The 23952-nt window shown below is 38.0% G+C and overlaps 1 protein-coding gene and 1 pseudogene across 25 annotated transcripts in view; both read right to left on the reverse strand.

The window, feature by feature from the left end:
• PARPBP (PARP1 binding protein) overlaps positions 1–20005 on the reverse strand; it is a 79992-nt gene extending 59987 nt beyond the window's left edge. For 9 of the 25 annotated variants that reach the window (XM_065887967.1, XM_065887956.1, XM_065887954.1 and 6 more), the window contains exons 1-3: positions 19853–20005; positions 9061–9294; positions 3495–3602 (exon numbers count right to left, since the gene is read on the reverse strand). In XM_065887967.1, coding sequence (XP_065744039.1) covers positions 3495–3602; positions 9061–9294; positions 19853–20005 — 495 coding nt within the window. Of the gene's footprint in view, positions 1–3494; positions 3603–9060; positions 9295–14381; positions 14394–19852 lie in introns of those variants that run through there. The other 16 variants (XM_065887963.1, XM_065887969.1, XM_065887965.1 and 13 more) reach the window with 4 other exon arrangements.
• LOC136130651 (E3 ubiquitin-protein ligase RNF149 pseudogene) lies at positions 11703–12936 on the reverse strand (annotated as a pseudogene).
• Positions 20006–23952: the final 3947 nt, after the last annotated feature.

The following is a 23952-nucleotide window of genomic DNA, read 5'->3' on the forward strand; positions in this document are numbered from 1 at the left end:
TGTTACCCAAGATGTGATCTATCCTGGAGAATGTTCCATGCGCACTTGAGAAGAAAGTGTAATCTGCTGTTTTTGGATGGAATGTCCTATAAATATCAATGAAATCTATCTGGTCTATTGTGTCACTTAAAGCTTGTGTTTCCTTATTAATTTTCTGTTCAGATGATCTGTCCATTGGTGTAAGTGAGGTGTTAAAGTCCCCCACTGTCACTGTCGATTTCCTCTTTTACAGCTCTTAGCAGTTGCCTTATGTATTGAGTTGCTCCTATGTTGGGTGTGTATATATTTATAATTGTTATATCTTCTTCTTGGATAGATCCCTTTATCTTTATGTAGTGTCCTTCCTTGTCTCTTGTAACATTCTTTATTTCAAAGTCTATTTTATCTGATATGAGTATTGTTACTCCAGCTTTCTTTTGATTTCCATTTGCATGGAATGTCTTTTTCCATCCCCTCGCTTTCAGTCTGTATGTGTCACTAGGTCTGAAGTGGGTCTCTTGTAGATAGCATATAGATGGGTCTTGCTTTTGTATCCATTCAGCAAGCATGTGTCTTTTGGTTGGAGCACTTAATCCATTCACGTTTAAGGTGATTATCGATATATATGTTCCTATGACGATTTTCTTAATCGTTTTGGGTTTGTTTTGTAGGTCCTTTTCTTCTCTTGTGTTTTCCACTTAAAGAAGTTCCTTTAGCATTTGTTGTAGAGCTGGTTTGGTGGTGCTGAATTCTTTTAGCTTTTGATTGTCTGTAAAGCTTTTGATTTCTCCATCGAATCTGAATGAGATCCTTGCTGGGTAGAGTAATCTTGGTTGTAGGTTCTTCCCTTTCATCACTTTAAGTATATCATGCCACTCCCTTCTGGCTTGTAGAGTTTCTGCTGAGAAATCAGCTGTTAACCTTATGGTAGTTCCCTTGTATGTTATTTGCCATTTTTCTCTTGCTGCTTTCAATAATTTTTCTTTGTCTTTAATTTTTGCCAATTTGATTCCTATGTGTCTCGGCATGTTTCTCCTTGGTTTTATCCTCTATGGGACTCTCTGTGCTTCCTGGATTTGGGTAGCTATTTCCTTTCCCATGTTAGGGGAGTTTCCAACTATAATCTCTTCAAATATTTTCTTGGGTCAGTTCTCTCTCTCTTCTCCTTCTGGGACCCGTATAATGCAAATGTTGTTGCATTTAATGTGTCCCAGAGGTCTCTTAGATTGTCTTCATTTCTTTTCATTCTTTTCTCTTTATTCTCTTCTGCAGCAGTGACTTCCACCATTCTGTCTACCAGGTCACTTATCCGTTCTTGCCTCAGTTATTCTGCTATTGATTCCTTCTAGTGTATTTTTAATTTCAATTATTGTATTGTTCATCTCTGTTTGTTCTTCAATTCTTCTAGGTCTTTATTAAACATTTCTTGCATCTTCTCGATCTTTGCCTCCATTCTTTTTCTGAGTTCCTGAATAATCTTCACTATCATTATTCTGAATTCTTTTTCTGGAAGGTTGCCTATCTCTACTTTGTTTAGTTGTTTTTCTGGGGTTTTATCTTGTTCCTTCATCTGGTAGATAGCCCTCTGCCTTTTCATCTTGTCTATCTTTCTATGAATGTGGTTTTTGCTCCACAGGCTGCAGGATTGTAGTTCTTCTTGCTTCTGCTGTTGCCCTCTGGTGGATGAGGCTGTCTAAGAGGCTTGTGCAAGTTTCCTGATGGGAGGGACTGGTGGTGGGTAGAGCTGGGTGTTTCTCTGGTGGGCAGAGCTCAATAAAACTTTAATCCACTTGCCTGCTGATGGGTGGGGCTGTGTCCCCTCCCTGTTGGTTGTTTGGCCTGAGGTGAACCAACACTGGAGCCTACCTGGGCTCTTTGTTGAAGCTAATGGCGGACTCTGGGAGGGCTCACGCCAAGGAGTACTTCCCAGAACTTCTGCTGCCAGTGTCCTTGTCCTCACGGTGAGACAGAGCCACCCCCCGCCTCTGCAGGCGACCCCGCAACAGTAGCAGGTAGGTCTGGTTCAGTCTCTGTGGGGTCACTGCTTCTTCCCCTGGGTCCCGATGCAAACACTACTTTGTGTGTGCCCTCCAAGAGTGGAGTCTCCGTTTCCCCCAGTCCTGTCGAAGTTGTGCAATCGAATCCCGCTAGCCTTCAAAGTTTGATTCTCTAGGAATTCCTCCTCCCTTTGCCGGAACCCCAGGTTCTGAAGCCTGACGTGGGGCTCACAAGCTTCACTCCAGTGGGTGGACTTCTGTGGTATAAGTGTTCTCCAGTTTGTGGGTCACGCACCCAGCAGGTATGGGATTTGATTTTATTGTGATTGCGCCCCTCCTACCATCTCCTTGTGGCTTCTCCTTTGTCTTTGGATGTGGGTTATCTGTTTTGGTGAGTTCCAGTGTCTTCCTGTCGATGACTGTTCAGCAGTTAGTTGTGATTCCAGTGTTCTCGCAAGAGGGAGTGAGAGCATGTCCTTCTACTCCGCCATCTTGAACCAATCTCACATAACATATTTTTAGATATGCTCTTTCCAGTACTCTTAACCTTTCATCTTGTCAATGGTAATTTTAGTAAGAAACTTTCATAAACACAACTCCCATCGTTAGTGAGGAATTACTACATGTAATTAGGTACCTAGAATAGTGTTCAGCTGAAAGTAACTTATATTAAACCAAACCTGTACTACTTTTCTGTGGTTTGTTTGGACAGCAAATCCTGTTATCAGAACTCATGATGCATCAGCTATTCTACTGCAAAGAGTAGAAACAGATTTTTTGAAGAGTGGAGAACAGAACATATTCTCCTAAGAATCAACCATTTAAAATGCTAACTGTGGGACCTCCCTGGTGGCACAGAGGTTAAGAATCTGCCTGCCAATGCAGGGGACATGGGTTCGAGCCCTGGTTTGGGAAGATCCCACATGCTGCGCAGCAACTAAGCCCACGTGCCCCAACTACTGAGCCTGGGCTCTAGAGCCCGTGTCCCACAACTACTGAACCTGCGTGCCACAACTCCTGCAGCCTGTGTGCCAAGAGCTCATGCTCTGCAACAAGAGAAGCCAACACAATGAGAAGCACACGCACCGCAAGCAAGAGAAGCCCCCACTCGCCACAACTAGAGAAAGCCAGTGCGCACAGCAACAAAGACCCAACGCAGCCAAAAATAAATAAATAAATAAGCATATTACTAAATGAAATAAAATAAAATAAAATACTAACTGTGAAGCATACCAAATGTAACAATTCAAAGAACTCTGGCAACCTGTACCAACTTTTCCGATACTTAGTGATACCTATTTTTGCACAGTGCCTGTTACCATGGCCCAAAACCATGAATAAACTGATTATTACCATGCTCTTGGCAGTCTCCAATGTACTACTCTTCACAAATTTTTTTTATTTAAGCAAATTAAAAACTTTTTAAAAATTAAAAAAAATAGTAACTGTAACGTACAAAGTCATAGTGATTTTAAGAGGATCATATCCTGCTTTTATTTACTCACAATTTAGCCATACCTTTTCATTATCCTGGTTGTGTTTACGAATTGGTGACATTGGTTCAGAAAAATCAGTTTCATTATCTACTGCATACTGTCTGCCAGACAGAAAATCCCGTAGTTGACTCTGTAAGAAATACAAGATGTTACTAACAAAATGCTACGCCAACTGTAAAAAATATTTCACACCTAGCTCTACTTAGTGTCTCTGATGTTCCAGCGTACAGCACATTACCTGACTTTTGTTGGCAGTCCATAATATACACGCAATTAAATTTCCTAACAATCTGTTTCCAATGGCACTTGTACTCAAAGAGTTTTACAAGTTCAGAGTTAAAAGATGACCTTGGAAATTTCATCTGAGCCTTTTATTTGTACGGAAGAAAGTCTTAACTAATGCCCACAATAAATGCTTCATTTTGGAATATACATAAGTAAATCTATTTTCCTAAGCCACAATATTTCAAACAAAATAAGAGCTTTCACGAAAAAATAATTTATAAAGAGATATCTGCTTTCAGCCTGACACACTACTCAGTATCTCCATATTATTTCACTTATTCTAAGGGATTGAAGATTATACAGGCATGTACAAACACAAACACACACACAATTCCTGATAAGTAAACCTGAAGGAAAGGGACAAACTGAATTAACAAAGTCCAGTGAGATATTGCAAAATTATAACTAAAGTAACTCACCAATATATACTCCTTGAAAAGAAATAGCATTTGCCACAGTTCTACTGATATGATAAGCTGGTACTCATAAAGAGTTAATCAAGTGATAAAAAAAAAACTAGAAAGCCTAGAATTTTGTTGTTTATAACATATACAATTTTTCAATCTCAAAATTCAAGATCACCAAAATAAGAATTTACTATTTAACAAATTTTGAATAATGGTGGTACTCACACTTGTGGTTCTTATGTTTTCAGAAGAGATACTGAAAGCAAAGATTTATTTTTCCATAAACACAATATTATTTTTAGAAATGGGAGAATATTACCTTCTAGTTAAAAAACACTTTCATATTTAATTACATGCAAAGTACATTATTCTAGATCAGTTCAGTGGGTATCAAAGTATGATCCAAGTACTTCTGAGGTCCTTAAGACCCATTCAGGAGATCTGGGAAGTCCTCCTTTTCCAACTATGTATCAATGTGAATCTGAATTTTCTTGATATACTTCAATCAAACTAACTTATCAAATAGAAGCAGACATGTGAATCCAGGTATTTTCTATCACACATGATATTAAAGATACTCATAAAAATGTAAAACAATGTCACTATTCTCACAATTTTTTTATTTTTGGAAAATAAAGTTATTCTTCATAACATAATGTTATTCATATTAAAATGTAATAGGTTCAATATCAATATTGTAATAACTGATAAACATTTTAAACATTTTCTTTAATTTTTAATATGGAAAATATCAATAGATATAATCCACATAAACAAAATCTCCTTCTAGTCTTAAATAATTTTTAGTGTAAAGCAGTTCCTAGACCTCAAAGTTAGACAAGGACTCTAGATAATATAGCATAGGGCTTCCCTGGTGGCGCAGTAGTTGAGAGTCCGCCTGCCGATGCAGGGGACACGGGTTCAGGCCCCGGTCTGGGAAGGTCCCACATGCCGCGGAGTGGCTGGGCCGGTGAGCCATGGCTGCTGAGCCTGAGCGTCCGGAGCCTGTGCTCCGCAACGGGAGAGGCCACAAGAGTGAGAGGCCCGCATACAGCAAAAAAAAGAAAAAAAAATATATATATATATATAGCATAAAGCTTTCTTAGGCAAGATAAAAATCACAATATATTTGCTGTGGTACACTATTAATTTTACTGATTTGTATCTTTACTGATTTGACAGGTTGCTACTCACTGTATTTTTATCCTCTTATTTGGAAGATGTACTGTATTTTTCGATTCCATTAATAGTTGCCTTTACTCTCCCTGTACTCAAATCAGACTCATATTTCTCTATTCTTTTTTAAAAGTGATAATGCCTGCTACTTACCCCTAACAAACTACGAAGTTTAGCAGTTTTATTTCTAAACTAGTATCAGAATCTCTCTTAGTGTAAGTCTTCCATTTTAGCTCACATATTCCCAGTCCATCCTTATCATTTTAACTGCACATACACACTCCAAGTTTTAGTGCTCACTACCATCTTTCCCTAGATAGACCGCTGCTCCAGTTCATCTGTTTAATTATTAGTCTTTGGAAAGGTAAATGCTTCACACGAGGTATGATGATGACATTCTTTAAATTTTTGCATATCCTCACAAATCCTTCCTTAACTTGGCTGATAAATGATATCTTGGTTGAGGATGGAATTCTTAGGTCACTTTCAGGACATGCTATTTAATTTTTTGTTCTTTTTAAATAACTTGTTCTGCCAGGAAATTAAGAGTTCAGGAATTTTACCAGGATATGTCTAGGTATGTGTCATTTCTCATCAATTCAGCCTGGAACTTCATAAACACTCCTTAGGAGACTCAGGAAAATATTTATTATAACAAATGTTGTTGTTAACAAATATATGATTTATTTTATCATGGCCTCTTTTGCATCTGTTCTTTTTTCTCCTTCTAGAACTCCTAACATTTACATGTTAAATCCTCTAGATCTAACCTCTAAGTTTCTTAATCCTCTAGATCTAACCTCCAAGTTTCTTAACTTTCCCTCTTTGTTTCTTTATGTGTTTTACTCTGTGCTTTACTTATTGTACTTGACTTTCAGGATACTAATTTGAGTCTGAATTCATCTGTTACATTGGGAAAACTTTTCTTCTTTTTTTTTTAATGTCTAGAAAGTCTTATGTTTAGGTATATACTTGAAGTTCCTTGAGTACTTATTATTTCGCTGGATTCAATTTGCTATCATTCCCTTCGAGCAGCTCTATTTTGTTAGGCATGTGTGTTCTTAGCTGATTCATCTTTCTGGCCACTGAGACCCCTTAGGTGACCGTTGCTTCTCCTCACTGGCTCTTTGGGGCCCAGCTGACTGTTGAGGTCCATTAAGTGATGACAGTTCTATGAGTAATGGAAGTTGAAATGGTCTCTACTCCTTATTGAGCAGCAGTGGAGAAATAAGCAAGCTGCCAGTCACCTGCTTAGGCTGAAAAACAGTCTTCTTGTGGTCTCTCAAGCCTCACCAACAGTAAGACCATCCACTCAGCTACTTTGCTGCTTCTTGAGAGTAAAAGAACCCTGGCACACTCATAGAAGGCATTTATTGACCTTCCTCAGATTTCTGAGGGCTGCTTAGCTCTTCTCAGGACCTACTACTTCTGCTCCTCAGCCCAGGTCTCTGATTTTGTCCTCCAGATAATTACTCAGTTCATGAGAGCAATCTCTGTAACAATTCTCCCTACTTAGAGTCCAGTTAGCATCCAAGGACTTCTATGCTCCCAGATGCCCATGGGCCCTGCATCCATGTTCCTCGGGAGAGGAATTATAAAAGTAGGAAACAAAGGGGAAAGGGCTATCATTCAAATTATGTTCCCAGAACTTCCCTGTTCTTACCTTTATCTTAATTCCTCTTAATTCTTGCCTTATTTAGGCTACAATAAATCAAAAACAAAAAAGCTTATTAGAATCATGATATTTCAGGACCCTGAAGCTCAGAAATATTTAGAACTTTCTGATATGTATCTTTAAAGATGCTTTTAGCATAAATTAGGGTTACATTTAGCATATTTTTGAAATGTCAATCTAGGGATATTTTCCTGCTCACTTTTTCCTCGCTGCAAATCTCCTTTGAGTAACATAAGTACCAGAGATCAAGTTGTTAGCCTTCTAAGATTTAAATGCAGAAAATTTTCTGCTTCATATATTACCATCTCAGCAGTTCCCACTTCATTCCTGATGTTCTTCAAAGGAGACATATTGATATTTGGAGACAGAACTTCCTCAAACGTAAAACCTTATATATCTCACACTATAAGCTGATTCACTTAAATGAAGAAACTTATTAGAGGACTTATAGGCAAAGGATAAAATGAAAACAAAGACTTCAGGCAGATTATACTCTCACTGGCTTATCAGAAACTCATGTTTGTTGTTCCTACAATCTAATACTTGTGTTTGATGAACTTCTCTAAATTAACTTTGTGAAAAGTAGTTAAAAATCATCTCTACAGGTAAGCAAATAAAACATAACTAGAGAAGAATAAAAAAACTGTCTTCACTCACAAGTATCCTCATCATGGTGTGGATGAGTATGTGTGGGTATACATGTACACGTGTGTGCATGTATTTTGAGAAAGTTACAAAAAGGCACAGGTTTCCATGATAGCCCCATGAGGCAAAGACAACAAACCACCTGCCAGTATCCATTCTCCCCTTCTTCCTTAGTATCAGAGCTTTCTTTTATCTTCTGGCATATTACTACCCAGAATAAAGACTATATTCTCCATCCTTGCTAGCATGTTGGTCTGGCCATATGACTAAGCTTTGGTTAATGAGATGGAAGCAAAAGAGCTACATCTCTTTCAAAGGAAAAGAGAGTGCGGTGCTCCCTTACTATTTCCTGCTGCATGAAATGCTGATACAATGTCTGGAGCTCCAACAACTATCTTGGACCACAAATGATCTTGAGGGTAGAAGTCAAGAACTAAGATAGGAGAGCAGACTGACAGTAAAATCCTAGGTACTATCAGATAACCATGAACCTATCATATCAGTCCTAGATGCTAACCTTTTGACATCTTTTATAAAAGAATGAAACAAACTTCCATTGCCTTAAACAACTGTTATTGCGGTTTCTATTCTAAGCAGACAAAACATTATTCCCAAGTATCAGATAGTAATATTTATAAACTATTTTAATATCTGAGAAAAGCCAGTAAACATTTTCTTCTAGTTATGGCTGCAATTATTCTTTTATTACCACTGTTTAATTATTACTTTAGTGGCACTTGGTATATGTTAAGATAAAGAAATATATTTTCAATACTTTAAAACAAACTAGATACATTCAAATATATTCTAAAACAGTTTATCAACTATAATGTAGACAAAACCAAACTGCAAGGGATGCTATTCCATTAACTTTAAAATTTATACTCTATAAAAAAATAAGGCAATGAATGTGTCTGCAAAAAAAAAGGAATAGTGTATTACCTCATGTATATTGCATCATACTATCCTCATGAAATGATACTCTATCTTAATAAAAAACTTTACTAATCCATAGAAAGAGTCATAGCAATCATTTATACAATATATGCCAAATGAACAGATGCACATTAAACCAAGAAAATAAAATACAAAATCAATCCCTGACATAATTCAAAAAGAAATCACGTACTTGATACTGATTTATTAAAAATGTTTTGATCTAATAAGTAGCTGTCCTTATATTTCAACCAAATAATAACACAAATTCAACAAAATTTACCACCAAAATATTTCTCTCCAGTAATGACTAGCTTTCAAGTAGCTAAATTTTCCATTCTTAACATGATCCAAAGAGCAAAAGCATTATCAAGTTATTATAAATGCTGACCATCATTTAAAGTAAAAATAAATCTACCCAAATTTTAATTTGATTAAGATAAAATTATTTAAAAAATACTTACAGGAGATATGTTGGCATAATTTTCATAATTAGAAGTCAAAACATTACATTTTTTATAAACATCGATCATATCTAACATGTTACTATTCTTTAAGAAATCATCATAAATCTTCCTAATGTTCTCATAATGGTCAATCACTTTCATATTTTCAACTGGTAAGTTCAATTTCTCATGTAGTAAGTATTTCCAGGTCAATAAGACATCGCTGAGAGAGACTGTAAATTCTCCACTGTACTGAAAGAGATAATGCCAAAAATAAAATGATAAAGTTGGACGCTAGATATTCATTAACTTACAATTAAGATAGAAAGTACAAACTGAATTTTGTCATAGAAAAGTCTACATTGAATTCCTGTGGATTTTAAAAGAACATCAAAGTTGAGCTATGGCATAATTTTAAAACCAGATATAAAAGAAAAAGATTTTGATGATTTTTAAAAATATGAACAACTATAATAAGTTTGCACATGACAAATTTAGCAAATATAGTCATCTTATTTCCTGAACTTCACTAAATTTCTTCTACCCAAAGTGGGGAGATGGGTGAGCAGTGAACCGAACTTAAGTGCTATTGACTGGGGAAACATTTGATTCTGTTAATACTTAGTTCCTTTTAGTTCTTTTTGCTAATGTATTTTTAATCTCTTATTTAAAACTGTCATGTCATACTGAATTCCTACATATCACATTATTCCAAGTGTTAGTCTTAATGCATGAACATAAAAATTAAATTTTTAAAAATTATGTTTTATTTCATTACTATTTCAGAAGCAAAATATCGGTGCTAAAATTTGGGGTCAGAAAAGAATTTTGAATATTCCCTGCTCATCATCGCACTAAACTATAACAAACAAGTGCTGAGAAGCCCATAGTCAGGTTTCTTTCTATAAGTTGTCAGATGTTACTAATCAGACAAAATTGTTCGTTTTTTCCTCTTCTTCAATATCTACATGATAAATTATCTCAGTGGACATGTTGAAGATTTTTAATTGATTGCATTCCATCCCACTTAATATCTCAGATATTAATAATGGTGCCCTCCAAAACATGATAGACCTAATTCAGTAAAAAAATTCTAACTACTCCTTTCTGCAGCATGAGTAACAAATAATTTTAAGTATCCATACGTGGTTTTGAGATACAGATTTTGTTGTCCTCTTCCATAGTTAATATGCTAGTAGTTTCTGCTAACAGCAATATCTTCCCATTAATAGCATTTAAAATAATGGGTGCGTATTTAAATAGTACTAGTCATTGGAACTAAATTGTAACATCATCTTTAGCCAAGCCAATGAAGATTAATAGAAAGAAATCAAACACAGCCAAATAATATATTATTTTCTACATATCTGACTCTTTCAAATCTCTATATCTTTTATAAAGATATTTTCTAACTACTATCCAAATTTAAGACAAGGTGCTCAAACTGCCTTAAAATAATTAACTCTTTACTCAACCATATGGAGGCAACTAAGGAAATTATCTTTATTGTTCTTGGAGTAGAGACCTGTTATATAAAAATTACGAAAATTAATTATATTTCATGAAATTAGTTCAATGAACAACCAAAAGAATGAGTAACTCTCAAACACTGGACCCATAACCCAAATGTAAGACAGATTTGTAATATCTCAGCATTGCATCAAAATTGTATACTTTACTTCCCAATCCCACAAAGGTTACGTACCATAAAATTTCCAAGTGGTATTTAAGTTAAATAAATCCAGTTATTTAGAGTTTCAAAACTAAATTGTTTTATCTCAAAAATTCCTAAAAACTATTTTGGTATAACATCCTTCATGTTAAAAATAAATTAAGATTTTGCCTAAAATAAATGTACAAATCTCATCCTAATGACTATAACTAGTTAAAGTAAAACTATACAAGCTTTTTTATTTTTTTCAAGAAAACTGGTTACTTGTTTATTGTGTTACAACAGCAATGAAAAGTCCCCATCTACCACCTTTTATAACTGTAAAGATTAAACTGCAGTTGGAATCAGTATATTCATCATTTACCCCAAAAAACGCCATATCAGAGTACATCAGAGTCTGTCTACTCCATTTCTTTAACAAGCAATGAAGAACTTCATGCTCGTGCACAATACGGAATCGTAGCTTTTTTTATGTGTACAGAAAAAAATGGACAAAACTTCCCTCCCCATCAAGGTTGTTAGAAGAAATTAGGTAATGAAAGGGAGAAATGCAAATCCTAAAGTCAACCAGTGCTTTTCCCATAACTCCAAATAAAAAACAACAATGAAAGTGCTCTAAGGTTTGGAAATCTCTCTATAGTACAGAGGTGTAAGGAAGCGATAGATTTCTCTCATCACATTTACAAGTTTAATGTTCTAAAAAAGCCTTTCCTCCAGGGAACCTCATGTGATCAATTACTGAATATAATCACACAACTCCATTTGAACTAGTCTGAATTCAATGTGCTTAGTCTAGAACCATCCTTGATTAGAATTAATCTTATGATACATTTTAGTAGATAAATATATGAAGACTAATCAAAAATTATTTTTAAGAATAAAGTATCTTAGCCCTTTGTATATCAAATCAGAACCTGAAAGGTAAAAGAATGTACATTATTTTCACATATACAAACTATGTGCTAAAGTAAAAAAAATAAAATGTCCTTTAATTCAAGCCCAAGCTCTGTCCATGAAACTGCCGGCAGGTAATACGCCAGGAGAAAGGTCCTTCAAGCTGAGGGTCACTCCTGCTTGTCTCTAGCAAGGCCGTGTTTTCATCATCATCCTCCTTAAAACTGGCCTCGCAAGGCAGCACGGAGTCGCTGGTGGTGGGCAGTGCTGAGCTGCCCGCGTCACTTCTGTCACCATCTGGTAAAGTAAGACTCAGATCTGCAGTCGAAACGCCCCTGGGGGAGATTCTGGGGCAGGCGTCTCCTGCATGTCCTCAAGCTCTCCCCAATATCCCAGGGCTTTGATGACATCAAGTTTACACATTGGACACATTCGGTGATCCAAACGCCATGGGTCAATGCATATTCTATAAAAAATATGCTTGCATGGCAGGATTCTGGTAACATCCTTTCCTTTAAAATTTTCAATACACACTGCACAACTTTCAGCATCAACATCAATTCCCTTTTCTCCATGCTTTACAGTACGAAGAGGAAGCTGCCCAATAAGTTTCTTTGTTTCTTTTCTATGGCTCTGACTTCCAAACTGTGAGCCAGTGTATAGGAAGCGCTGTATATAGTAAAATGTTAGCCAGGCTAATGAGATAATCATCATGGTGATGAAGGCGATGGCCACAAACACCACTGACTGACGGCTGATGAACTCCTGTACGTGCCGTGTGCCGAGCCCTATGGTCATTGTGACCGGAATGTCTTTCTGCACCAGATCCACAATTTCTCTTCCTTTGGGGTCGCTAACAATAATGACTACTATATTTCTGGTTCCCGCGTGGGACAAGGGCGCGGTGAGGTTCCCGTGGCGCTCCTCGTTGTATTGGACCACGGCCGAGGCGTTCCACCACACTGCCGCCAACACCTTGTCCTTGAAGGTGCCGCCCCCGCGGCCGCGGGGCACGAGGATGCGCGTGCAGGACGCACAACCCTCGGGGTCACGGTCCTCGGTGTGCGGGACGCCCACCAGGCCCCGCGCGCCCTCCTTGGGCGAGCTCTCGCCGAAGCGGCCGCTCTCCGAGGCGCGCTCCACACGCTCTGGTTGGCCTACGGGTCCACGTACTCGGTGCTCACCATGGCCGAGTATCACTGGAGTGCCCGGCCCCGGGCCCCGGTCCCTGGTCCCCGGGTCCCGGGCGCGCACAGGGCCAGTGCTAGCAGCGCCAGCGCGCCGCGGGCCCCGCCACGGGCCTCGGGCCGCCGCCGCCGCCACGCCATGGCCCTGCCGCCAGGCTGACTGGGAGAGGGCCGGGCGGGAGCCGGAGGGCGCTGGCGTGCGAGGCCACCAAAAAGCGCGGAGAAGTCGACGCCAGCTGCAGAGCCCGGGAAGACCCAGTCCCAGCAGCCTATACAAGCTCTTGATCTTGTGAGAAAAGGTTTTGACTAGATTAACAGTGTTTATACTGGGATTATAAAAACATTTTAAATACAAATAAAAATGCATTCCAAATATCAGTTTTCATGATCAGGTGCCCACCATGACAGCATAATGTTATTCAAACCAGTAACAACTGATTGAGAGGGTCTGTGGTCAAATCAGAAAATGTTTTGCTAGGAAAACATGCCAGCTGGCTAACATCTAAAGGAAGTTCAAAATCTTCAATGCTTTAGTTCTCTGATGGACATAAGAAGGATTGTATTTCACAAGAAAAAAATGAGAAAAATGGAGAGTTACGTTTTATCAGAGCGCTTGTACTTTTTACATTTTACCAAAGTTACTTTTATAATTATTCAAAATTTTAGATAAACTTTACATTTTTAACTAACTGGAATTCTTGTTATGGAAAGAGAAAAAAATAACAGATTTACTTAAGAGCATTAAATGGCTGTGTGACCTTGAGTAAGATACTGAAATCCCTCTGAGTCAGCTTCCTTGGTTATAAAGTAAGACTGTACAGATTAAATAACACCTGATAAATGTTAGGTAATAAAAACTGTCAGTTTCCTTTCTCTTTTCTTATTCAAAGTAAAATAAGTATTTGTTTGTTGGGGGAAGGGTAGTAGATAAATGTAATACAATTTTAAAAACAGTTTCTTCTTATTTGTTATGTCACTGTTGGATCATTTTCAAATCTAACAGTCAACCCCAGGTGCTGTGATTGCTTCCTATGAAGCTATAAAATTAATAGCTTTGTTTCATCCAAAGGACCATTTGTAATGTTCTTAAGGCTACTTAAGGTGAATAACAGCCTTAATAACATAATGGCCAGACAAATTAAAACTATGAAGCCAATTCCGAAGAAAAGAAAGGCTAAAATTTTATTTGCAATGTAGTAATGAAGTTATACATATTTGCCATATAACGAAATTAATAATCCTCAGTGAATCTATAATAGCTTAAATCTTTAGCAGTATTAAAACTGCTAGAGAGGTGTTATATTATTTAAGCTAAAATATCCCCCCAGCTAAGAAAATATTCCAAGACCCTAAAACTCAAAACTTATTTTCTTTCTCCCCACTAAAGCAGTTAAGAAAACAAGCGCACCAATAAACAGACTAACAACTCTACCAGGTATTCAAAGGTTTCATTGTAATCAAATGTTATTGTAAGGACTATTACTTTAGGGGCCTATGTTCTCAAACTTCAGAGAATTAAAAAACTAAACAGAGCTCAAAGTAGAGGGTGGAAAATATAGGTGAAGGATATATACAACCAACTCCACCTTTTTATTACTATCTGCTACTTATGAATGCACCTGCAGGCAAGTGTATGTTGTTTCACATTGCCAAGTGACTTGAAGTCTGAGCACAGATGGGGATGCCTGAGCTGATTCTGTACATGGAGAGTTAAAGTAAAACTGACCCACGACCCACCATATCCACTGCACACGTGCATGCATATATACATGAACTTGGAAAAATGTAGTTACAATTCATCTTTCCTCTTCTTTCCCACTCAGAGTCTGAATTTTCACAGTGAATTAAGTGATTTAACAAGTAGAAAATTAACAAGTAGAAAGAGATACTGAGTGAATGCTACATAGACAAATCCTGAACAAAAAGTGACTTGTATTGAATATTTCAATATGTCAAAATTTTTACAATGAGAACTAAATTTTCTTCAGGGTACATTTCACTTAGCTTGTGGATATATTTTTTTAATTATTCATAAACAAACAAACAAAGGAGGTGATTTGAACATGGTCTGTTTGATTCCAGAACAATAGTCCTCAATCACTATTCAATGATTCTTAATAATTTCACTTTCTCTCTCTCCTTATTTTCTAGTGCATGGTCACCAAGGTTTAACCTTCAGCTGGCCCATTCCATTATACAATATCCTCATAATATATTATTTACCTTAGTACCATTTCTTCAGATTACTAAAGAAGGACAGATTTTTAAAAAAATGCTCAGGCAGTAAAATTGGCAAGACTTGAAAATGAATTGCAAAGAGGAGCAAAGGAAAGAGACCCTATGATGATCCTTAGGTATCTAGCTTCAGTGACTGAGTGTGGAAGGTAAGGTAGGTGGTAAGTTGAGGAAGCAAACAATGTGATCTACTTTTAAAAATTGATGTGGAGACAGTAATCAAGGTAAAATATCCAGTGAGTACTTGACCATACCACAGTAAGACTCAGTAGAGAGGTCTAGCATATGAATACTGGTGAAACGGGAAGTATATCCAGTGAAAGGGGGTAAACGGAGCACACTGGAAGATATCAACAAAGTGTAAAACAAGAGAGTATCTAAAATATATGTACAACTCTTTCAAAGAGTGAGAAAGAGACAAAAATAAGTCGACAGTAAAATAAGCATAGGAAATGAATAAACAGTTCAAAAAAGGATACCTAAATGGTCAGATAAGAATTTTAAAAGGTGCTAAATGCTTTAGCTAGCAGAAAAATCAAAATGAAATATCACTTTTCTTTTCTAATGAAGTTTGATAACACCTAATATGGAAAGAAATAAGAAAATGGTACTCTCCTACACTGTTGATATAAATGTCAATTCTAACAGCCAAGTTGAAGAGCAGTATGGAAGTATCAAGGCAAATTAAAGATGTACCTACTATATGACCCACTGAGTATGGGGCTTAGATTACATCTTGCTCAGTGCACAGACATCTCATTTCAGTGCAAAACTGTAATACCAAACAACTTCAAACAACCCAAAAGTCCATCTACGAATAAAATGTATTAGTCACACAAAGGATGACTGTTAAAATGAATAAATCGTATCAAATTTTCTATCAGTACCTGATGAAGTCCTGAAAACAATGTTGGATGATAAAACCAAGACACAGAAAAATGTATACCATTTGTTACAATTTTAAAACAGACACTTTAACAGTGCAATTTGTACAACTGGATATACAGAGAAGCACCTCCTGGTATAAAATACCTAAAATTACGGAGAAAATAGGAAAACTTTTATTAAGCATGACTGAATTGTCCATAAGAGAAGGGAAATTACAAAAGGTCAAAAGCAGTGAAAAAGTGCCAATAGAGAAGGGTAAGCAAATGGCAGGGTCTGTGCTCCCCTGGTGTCTACCACACCCTGGCATTTAAGAACCTGATTTTTATGAACTCTGAGCACAAAGTTTAGGAGACAAAGCTGACCATAAGAAGGCAGGAAACTGGATCAGAGACATTCCTTGCCCACCTTCCATATACAGCCAAAAGCCCCTGAAGATCAACACTCTTACTGTGTCCACTAGAACAAAATCTGCCCAGCAGAAGGTGATGGTAGAGATACTTGCTGGTGAAGAGATTTCTGAAGCAGTCTCAGCATTGTGCTTACCTCTCTGGGTAATCTTCACTTAGATTTTTGCCTAATACTTAGTTTCTGCTGAGATAGGGGAAACCACTCATCTACCTTGGCAGAAAATTGGGGGTTTATTCCCTGGACAGGGTAAAATAGTCTCTGGATTGAAGAATGCAGCTGAGGAAGAGAACCCAAATGAAAATCATAGGAATCACATGACATTTTATATTCTAAATTTTGACACACTTTTCAGGCACCCATCACATACGCAGCTCAACTTTACACCCTTCATGCAGGAGGAAAGAAGACTCTTTTCCGAGGAAACTGTTCCAAAACGGATATCCTAAAGATATCAACATCAAAGCTTCTCCAACCAAATGGCCCAGCAAGATCAGGTTGACAAGCCCTAACCCTGCACAAAGAGCTTCCAATAAACATTTTAGTGCTCTGCTTAAATATAGGTGGATGGCCAAGGATCACCATGAAGGAAGTCTCTAATCAGAAGAAAGGAAGTCCTTCCCAAATAAAACTAACAAAAACAAGGAACTTGGAGGAAACACATTATGCAAGAAGATGAAAACCTCAACAAAATATTATTAATAGTCTCAAAGGAGAAAATATTAGACCCAGGAATCAAGAACAGTCTGACATTATAAAAAGAGAATAAAAAAGGGCTCTTAGAAATAAAGAGGACATTAGCAGAAAATCTAATAATTATGTCACCATTAAGCTAAAAAACTATTAAATGTTGAATCTTTGACTATTGGTTGAAAGAAAAGTAAAACAAGGTGAATGGATAAATAAATTGATATATCCATATAACAGAATATCATGCACTGCTAAAAAGAAATGAGCTATCACACCGTGAAAAGACACAGAGGAACCTTAAATGCATATTACTAAATGAAAGAAGTCAATCTGAAAAGGCTACATACTATGTTCCAACTATGTGACACTCTGAAAAAGGCAGAACTATGGTGACAGTAAAAAGATCAGTGGTTTCCAGGGACTGAGGAGAGGGAAAGATGAATAGTAGAGCACAGAGGGTTTTTAGGGCAGTGAAACTATTCCATACATACTATAATGGTGGACATATATCATTATACATTTGTCAAAACCCACAGAATGTACAACACCAAGAGTGTTTAGGGGGGCTTCCCTGGTGGTGCAGTGGTTGAGAGTCCGCCTGCCAATGCAGGGGACACAGGTTCGTGCCCCAGTCCAGGAAGCAGCTGGGCCCGTGAGCCATGGCCGCTGAGCCTGCGCGTCCAGAGCCTGTGCTCTGCAACGGGAGAGACCACAACAGTGAGAGGCCCACGAACCGAAAAAAAAAAAAAATCTGGGGCAAGGAGGAAGAAAGGGAAGAAATTAACATGTATATAGACAGCTAAACAGTTGTACTGGCCTCCTTGCTATGCTTTGAACATGCGAGGCATTTTCTACCTCAGGGCCCTTGCATCTGCTGTTCCCTTTGCTTGGTAGTCCCTTGCCACAAAAATTTCCACAACTCTTCCTTCTTCCCCCCTTTCAAATCTTTGTTCAGATGGCATCATCTTGATGAGGCCTTCCTTGACCACCCTATTCCAAATCACAAGAACTCTCCCACCCCAAACTCTAAACACTCCTTAGTAGCATCTCTATTTTATTTTCCTCTGCAGCACTTATTATGACCTAAAATGCTAAATGTCTTATTTATTAGAGAATTATCTGTCTCTCCTCACTAGAAGATAAATCCCATAAGAGCAGGTATTTCTTTCAGTGGTATATTCCTAGAATATATATATTCTTAGAATAACATTATTCTAAGAACTTAATAAATGTGTGGAAAGAATAACTGACTACCTAAGATAGAATTTTGTCAAAATTTTTCTATGTTCAAAATTTATCTTAATATACATTGTTTTAAATATGCAAAACAGCAAACTATCCACACTTAGGAAAAACTATCTCTTGTTTTAAGATTATAGAATTCCTAATTTTCAGGTGTTAAATTATTCTTCCTTTTTCAAAATGATGGTTCTAGTCACTATTTTTTCTCAATGGCTTTACGTGCTAACATGAGAAATGTTCAAATCTGTCAATATCCAATTTGGGGGGGAAATTTTATTGGTAAATGAAATCTAAAAGTCTGGGAACTAGTGACTTATAGGATTAAAATAATTCATCAGGGACTTCCCTGGCAGTCCAGTAGTTAAGATTCCACGCTTCCAATGCAGGGGGCACGGCTTCGATCCCTAGTTGGGGAACTAAGATGCCACATGCGGCATGGCACAGCCAAAAAAAAAAAAAAATTCATGAGAATGCCATTTCACTATCTAGCCCAACAGACCCATTGAAACCATTCCACCCTTCAAAAATCTTCTTCTCTAGTCAAGACAGTCTCCTTACCATTTTCAAACCATCATGATTTTAATCCCCCTGGATGCTTCCACTGAACTGACTTTTCCTTTCCTTCATCGCTTCTTTAAATCCTTCCCATCCAAAGACTTCTCTCCTTTAAGTATATTATATAAAATCCAAGAAGGCTTTCCTTACCACTCCAGCCTACATTCATCCTTCTCTCATCTGAATGCCTCTAGCCCCTTAGGTAGAGCTTATTCCAAACACTGGTTTGGCCCAAGACGACTGTGTAAGAATCATTTCAGATTAAAAAAAGATTAAAAGGTTAAAAAAAAAGACAATTTCTAGGGTCTCAGTGCAGATTAGGAAAATCAGTGTCCAAGACTGGGGTACAGAAGCCAGTATTTTTTTTGTGTGTGTGTGGTACGCGGGCCTCTCACTGTTGTGGCCTCTCCCGTTGCGGAGCACAGGCTCTGGACGCGCAGGCTCAGCGGCCATGGCTCATGGGCCCAGCTGCTCCGCGGCATGTGGGATCTTCCCAGACCGGGGCACGAACCCGTGTCCCCTGCATCGGCAGGCGGACTCTCGACCACTGCGCCACCAGGGAAGCCCCAGAAGCCAGTATTTTTTAAAAGCCCTCCCAAATGATTCTGCTTCTCAGCCTGGCTTAGGAATAATTAATCTATACTACAGAGCCTGAAATTAGTCATAAAATACTTGCATTAAATAAACATTATTTATGTGTGCTTTCTAGAACTTTTCAGAGAAGAAGTTTTATCAAATAAAAATAATTTTTAACCATAATCGTAATAGTTGTGTATTTACCTTAAGATTTTAAATTAAATATCAAATGTGCATGTCCCGTGTCCAATTATACATATAAAAGCCTTAATTTTGAAACAAATCATTTCAAATCCAATTGTAACATTTTGACAAATATATGCAGAGGCATTTGTGACTACAGTATATTGATATTATCATAGGAGAGCATATACTGCAAAGAAATTAATGTAATTAAGTTTATTCAAATGTGCAGCAAACAAAATTCACTTAAAAAGAAAAGTTAACCTAAATACAGTCTACTAACCTGCTTGTTGTTCTCTGCCATGGAGAGCTGCAATGCCAAGAGCATGGAGTCTGCACCACATACAGTAGTTCTCTCAGAGATACAAAAAGTGTGCCAATTCCTTCTGAACTCTTTAATCATATCCAAGACAGACTTCTGATTAAGCACAGCCATCCTCTTAAAGTAAGACAGAAGGCAATATTAAAAAGCCTTATTTTAATTGGAAATTGATATTTAACATGTATAAGGAAGCAGAGTGACAGAAAAATAAATAGTGAACAAGAGGTCTTTTCATATTTATTAGATTGCTTTTAATTAAATTTAGGAAAACAGAATAATACAATTTCTGCCCAATCATATTTTTCTCTCCTCTAGTTTTCTTAAGCCAAATCTTTGAAAATAACAAAATCCAACCTTCAATCTGAAAATTCATACAAAACAGATAAATGCAAATTCTGCAAACATAATTATAGACACAAACGTAGCTAATTAAAGCTGTATTTTTTAAAATACTTATTTTGAGATAGATGGTAACATCTACGGTAAAACGCAAAAGAAACAATTTCCTCTATCCCTATACTGTCCCAAAAGGGATGGTCTATTTTCCACCCCTTTGAATCTGGGTCAGCCTTGTGACTTGATTTGACCAATAAAATGTGGCAAGAATGCCATCATGGGAGTTCCGAGCCTAGATCTAGTTCCAAAAGGCCCATGCTGAAAAGAGTTAATATAGCAGGCCTGACTACTGCCCTTTGAAAAGCCTGCTTACAGGGTTGGCATCTGGGAACTTAGATTTCAGGACGATTTCCTGTAAGAATGGTTCACTGTGCCTCAACTATTTGTATAAATAATATAGCTTATGCTTTTCTTTTGAGTCTGGAATTTGGGAACATAGAGGATACCTACATGTTCAGACCTCAGTAGATTCCCTGGGCACTGAATCTCTAAAGAGCTTCCCTGACAGATAACATTTCATGTGTTGTCGTAACTTGTTGCTGGTAGAATTAAGTATATCCTGTGTGACTCCACTAAGAGAAGACTTTTGGAGGCTTGTGCCTGATCTCCCCTGGACTTCACCCCAGGTATCAATACCTTGTCCCTTTGCTGATTTTGCTTGGCATCTTTTTGTTGTAGTATATTATAGCATGAGTACAACTGTATGCTGAGTCCTCTGAGTCCTTTTAGTAAATTATTCAACCTGAGGTGACCTTGGGGACCTCCTGACACAGGCCTTGCAGTTTTAGCTTTTACTCTCTTGCTACTCTCAGAATGACATATGAAGAAGTGCCAGTTAGCCTGCTGGAAAGGCCATATGGAGGAGAGCCAAGGCACTCCAGCTGACAACCAATACCAACTGAAAGACAAGTGAGTGAGGCTATCTTAGATTACCTAGACCCAATCAACCTGCCAGATGAAATACAGCACCATAAGTGATCCTAGGCAAGACCGGCAGGACTGGCAGAACCACATAACTAAGTCCAGCCCAAATTGCTGATCCACAAAATCATAAACATTTTAAATTGTTGTTGTTTTAAAGCCACTAAATTTCAGAGTGCTTTGTTACACAGCAATAGATAACCAATACAGTAATAGCTAATATTTAGAAGCTTTCTTGGTGCCAGATAGTTTTCAAAAGCTTAATATGGGCTTCCCTGGTGGCACAGTGGTTAAGAATCCACCTGCCAATGCAGGGGACACGGGTTCAAGCCCTGGTCCAGGAAGATCCCACGTGCCACGGAGCAACTAAGCCCGTGCACCACAACTGCTGAGCCTGCGTGCTGCAGCTGCCGAAGCCCACGTGCCTAGAGCCCGTGTTCCACAACAAGGGAAGAAGCAGTGCTTCTCACTGCAGTGAGAAGCCTGCGCACCGCAACGAACAGTAGCCCCTGCTCGCCACAACTAGAGAAAGCCCACACACAGCAACGAAGACCCAATGCAGCCAAAAATAAATAAATAAAGTGAAAAAAATTTTTTAAAAAAGCTTAATATTACTTTATTCAATCTTCACAGGAGTCCTATGAAGAAGGTCTATTATTATCCTCATTTTACATCTGAAGAAAGCAATACCCTATGCCACTCAGCTAGCAAATGGGGAAATAGACCTAAATCCAAGATGCCCAAATCCAAAAGCTGTGCTCTTAAATCACTATATTACATAACTTCTCCTGATAGACAAAGGCCTTTCAAAACAATTGGATGTAGTTCCAATGTTTTATATACTCAAGCCTATATGAGGCAGCCAATTCCTTTCTCTGAGTGTACAGACATGCCTCTAATCCTTATTTTCCCTACTTCCTTTTAAGTACCCCAGTCTCCAACACAGTCACATGCCATTATCTTATTTGGGGTATTTTACTGTACACATTCCCATTTACTTACTCCTCTGTTATCTTTGTCTTCTTTTTTTATGGGGCATAAACAGAATCCAGGGTGTTTACCAGGTATCTTGGGTTTGTATGATCAAAAAAATGGGCATGTGCCATTTACAAAATAATAATTTATAAATATAATCAGTGATGCAATTTAAAGATACAGGTAGAAGACTATAAATTAAAATATCTATAAAACTATATATCCTAATAAATAGTAAAATTCTCTTCAAAATATCCCCTTCATCTCTTAAAAGAAAAAAAAACATAAAGTGAAGAAATAAAGCTTCAGTGATATGACTAGTTTGCCTAAAATCAATCTTCAGTAGTAAATTATTTACTGGTATTATTTGAAGATACTATGAGTTCGGATTGCTAATAATGAAGACTAATCTGGAATTAGATGGTTCTGAATTCTGACTCCACCACTTAAAAGCTGTGAGACCTTTTCCAAGTTATGTCACCTCTCCTGTCTCAGCTTCCTTGTACTGTACTGAAGATGAAAATAATAATACTCCTAACTCACAGGGTTTTGTGAAAAGCAAATGACATAAATACAAGGTAAGCTTTTACAACTATGCCTGGCACATGTAAAAGTGAATCTCATCGAAGGGTCAGCATACTTTTGGAAAGGTTCAAATAGTAAACTTTTGAGGCATTCAGGCCATCGGGTCTCTTACAACTACTCAACTTGACCTTGCAGTGTGAAACTAGCCACAGACAATACATAAATGAGTATAGTGGGCTTCAGCAAAACTTTACAGAAACTGAAATTTGAATATTATAATAATTTTCACATGTCACAAAATATTATTCTTCTCTTGATTTCTTTTTTCCAACCATCCAAACATATAAAAGCCATTCTTAGCTCAGGAACTGTCTGCACAAAAACAGGTAGTGCCACTAGTTTGCCAAGCTTGGTCTAGCCTCAACTCTTCCAGTAGCTAGCTGGCTGTGTGAGCCCAGACAATAAGCCTTACACCTGACTGCCTAGATAGAGATATAATACTTTCCACAAATCAATGAGACAACGAATATGCAAGCATTCTGAATGTCAGGCTGAACTATACAAAAAGCTCTGATGAGCCTAAATTTCTTCACCTGTAAAAGAGGGACGATTATCTCCTACCTCATAAAATTAGGAGACGTTAGTGAGGCAAGTAAATAATCCACCTAGTGCCGGGCACTTAGTAGATGCTCAATAAAAAAAAAAGGGCGTCGTTGCTGTTCACGGTCAGAATGCAGGTCCTAACAGTTCCTTGGGAGGATATAACAGGGAGAGGGCGAAAGCAGCAGAATTGGAGTCTACGTACGTTTTAGGATTGGAACCCTGGTTTCCTGCCTAACTAATGAATCTAAGTAGGGCTCTGTGAGCCTCATTCTTCCAGTCAGCAGATGATCCCTCAGGACCTTTCAGCTCCATCACTGGAACCTACGAACTCTGTTCAACACCCCCAGACCAAACCAGGCCCCAGTGCAAAGACACTGCACAAATAATACCGTAGACGGTCACATGGCGCTCTGCTGTTACCGAAAAATCCCCTCACTAAGCCGCGCTTGAATCACCACTTAAAGTGTGACAGGCGGGCGAGGAGGAGGCGACACTCACCTGGCTCGGGGTAGAACCGGGACGTGCAGACTTGCCTGAAGAAAGCTCCAACCCGGCTGCAATGAGTGACCGCGCGTTTACATTTTAAATATCGCGGGAGGGTCGGGGAGCCAATCGCAGCTCCCGCCCTCTGACCCGGAAGC

The sequence above is a fragment of the Phocoena phocoena genome, chromosome 11 (assembly GCF_963924675.1).
Source record: "Phocoena phocoena chromosome 11, mPhoPho1.1, whole genome shotgun sequence".
Classification (NCBI taxonomy): Eukaryota; Metazoa; Chordata; class Mammalia; order Artiodactyla; family Phocoenidae; genus Phocoena; species Phocoena phocoena.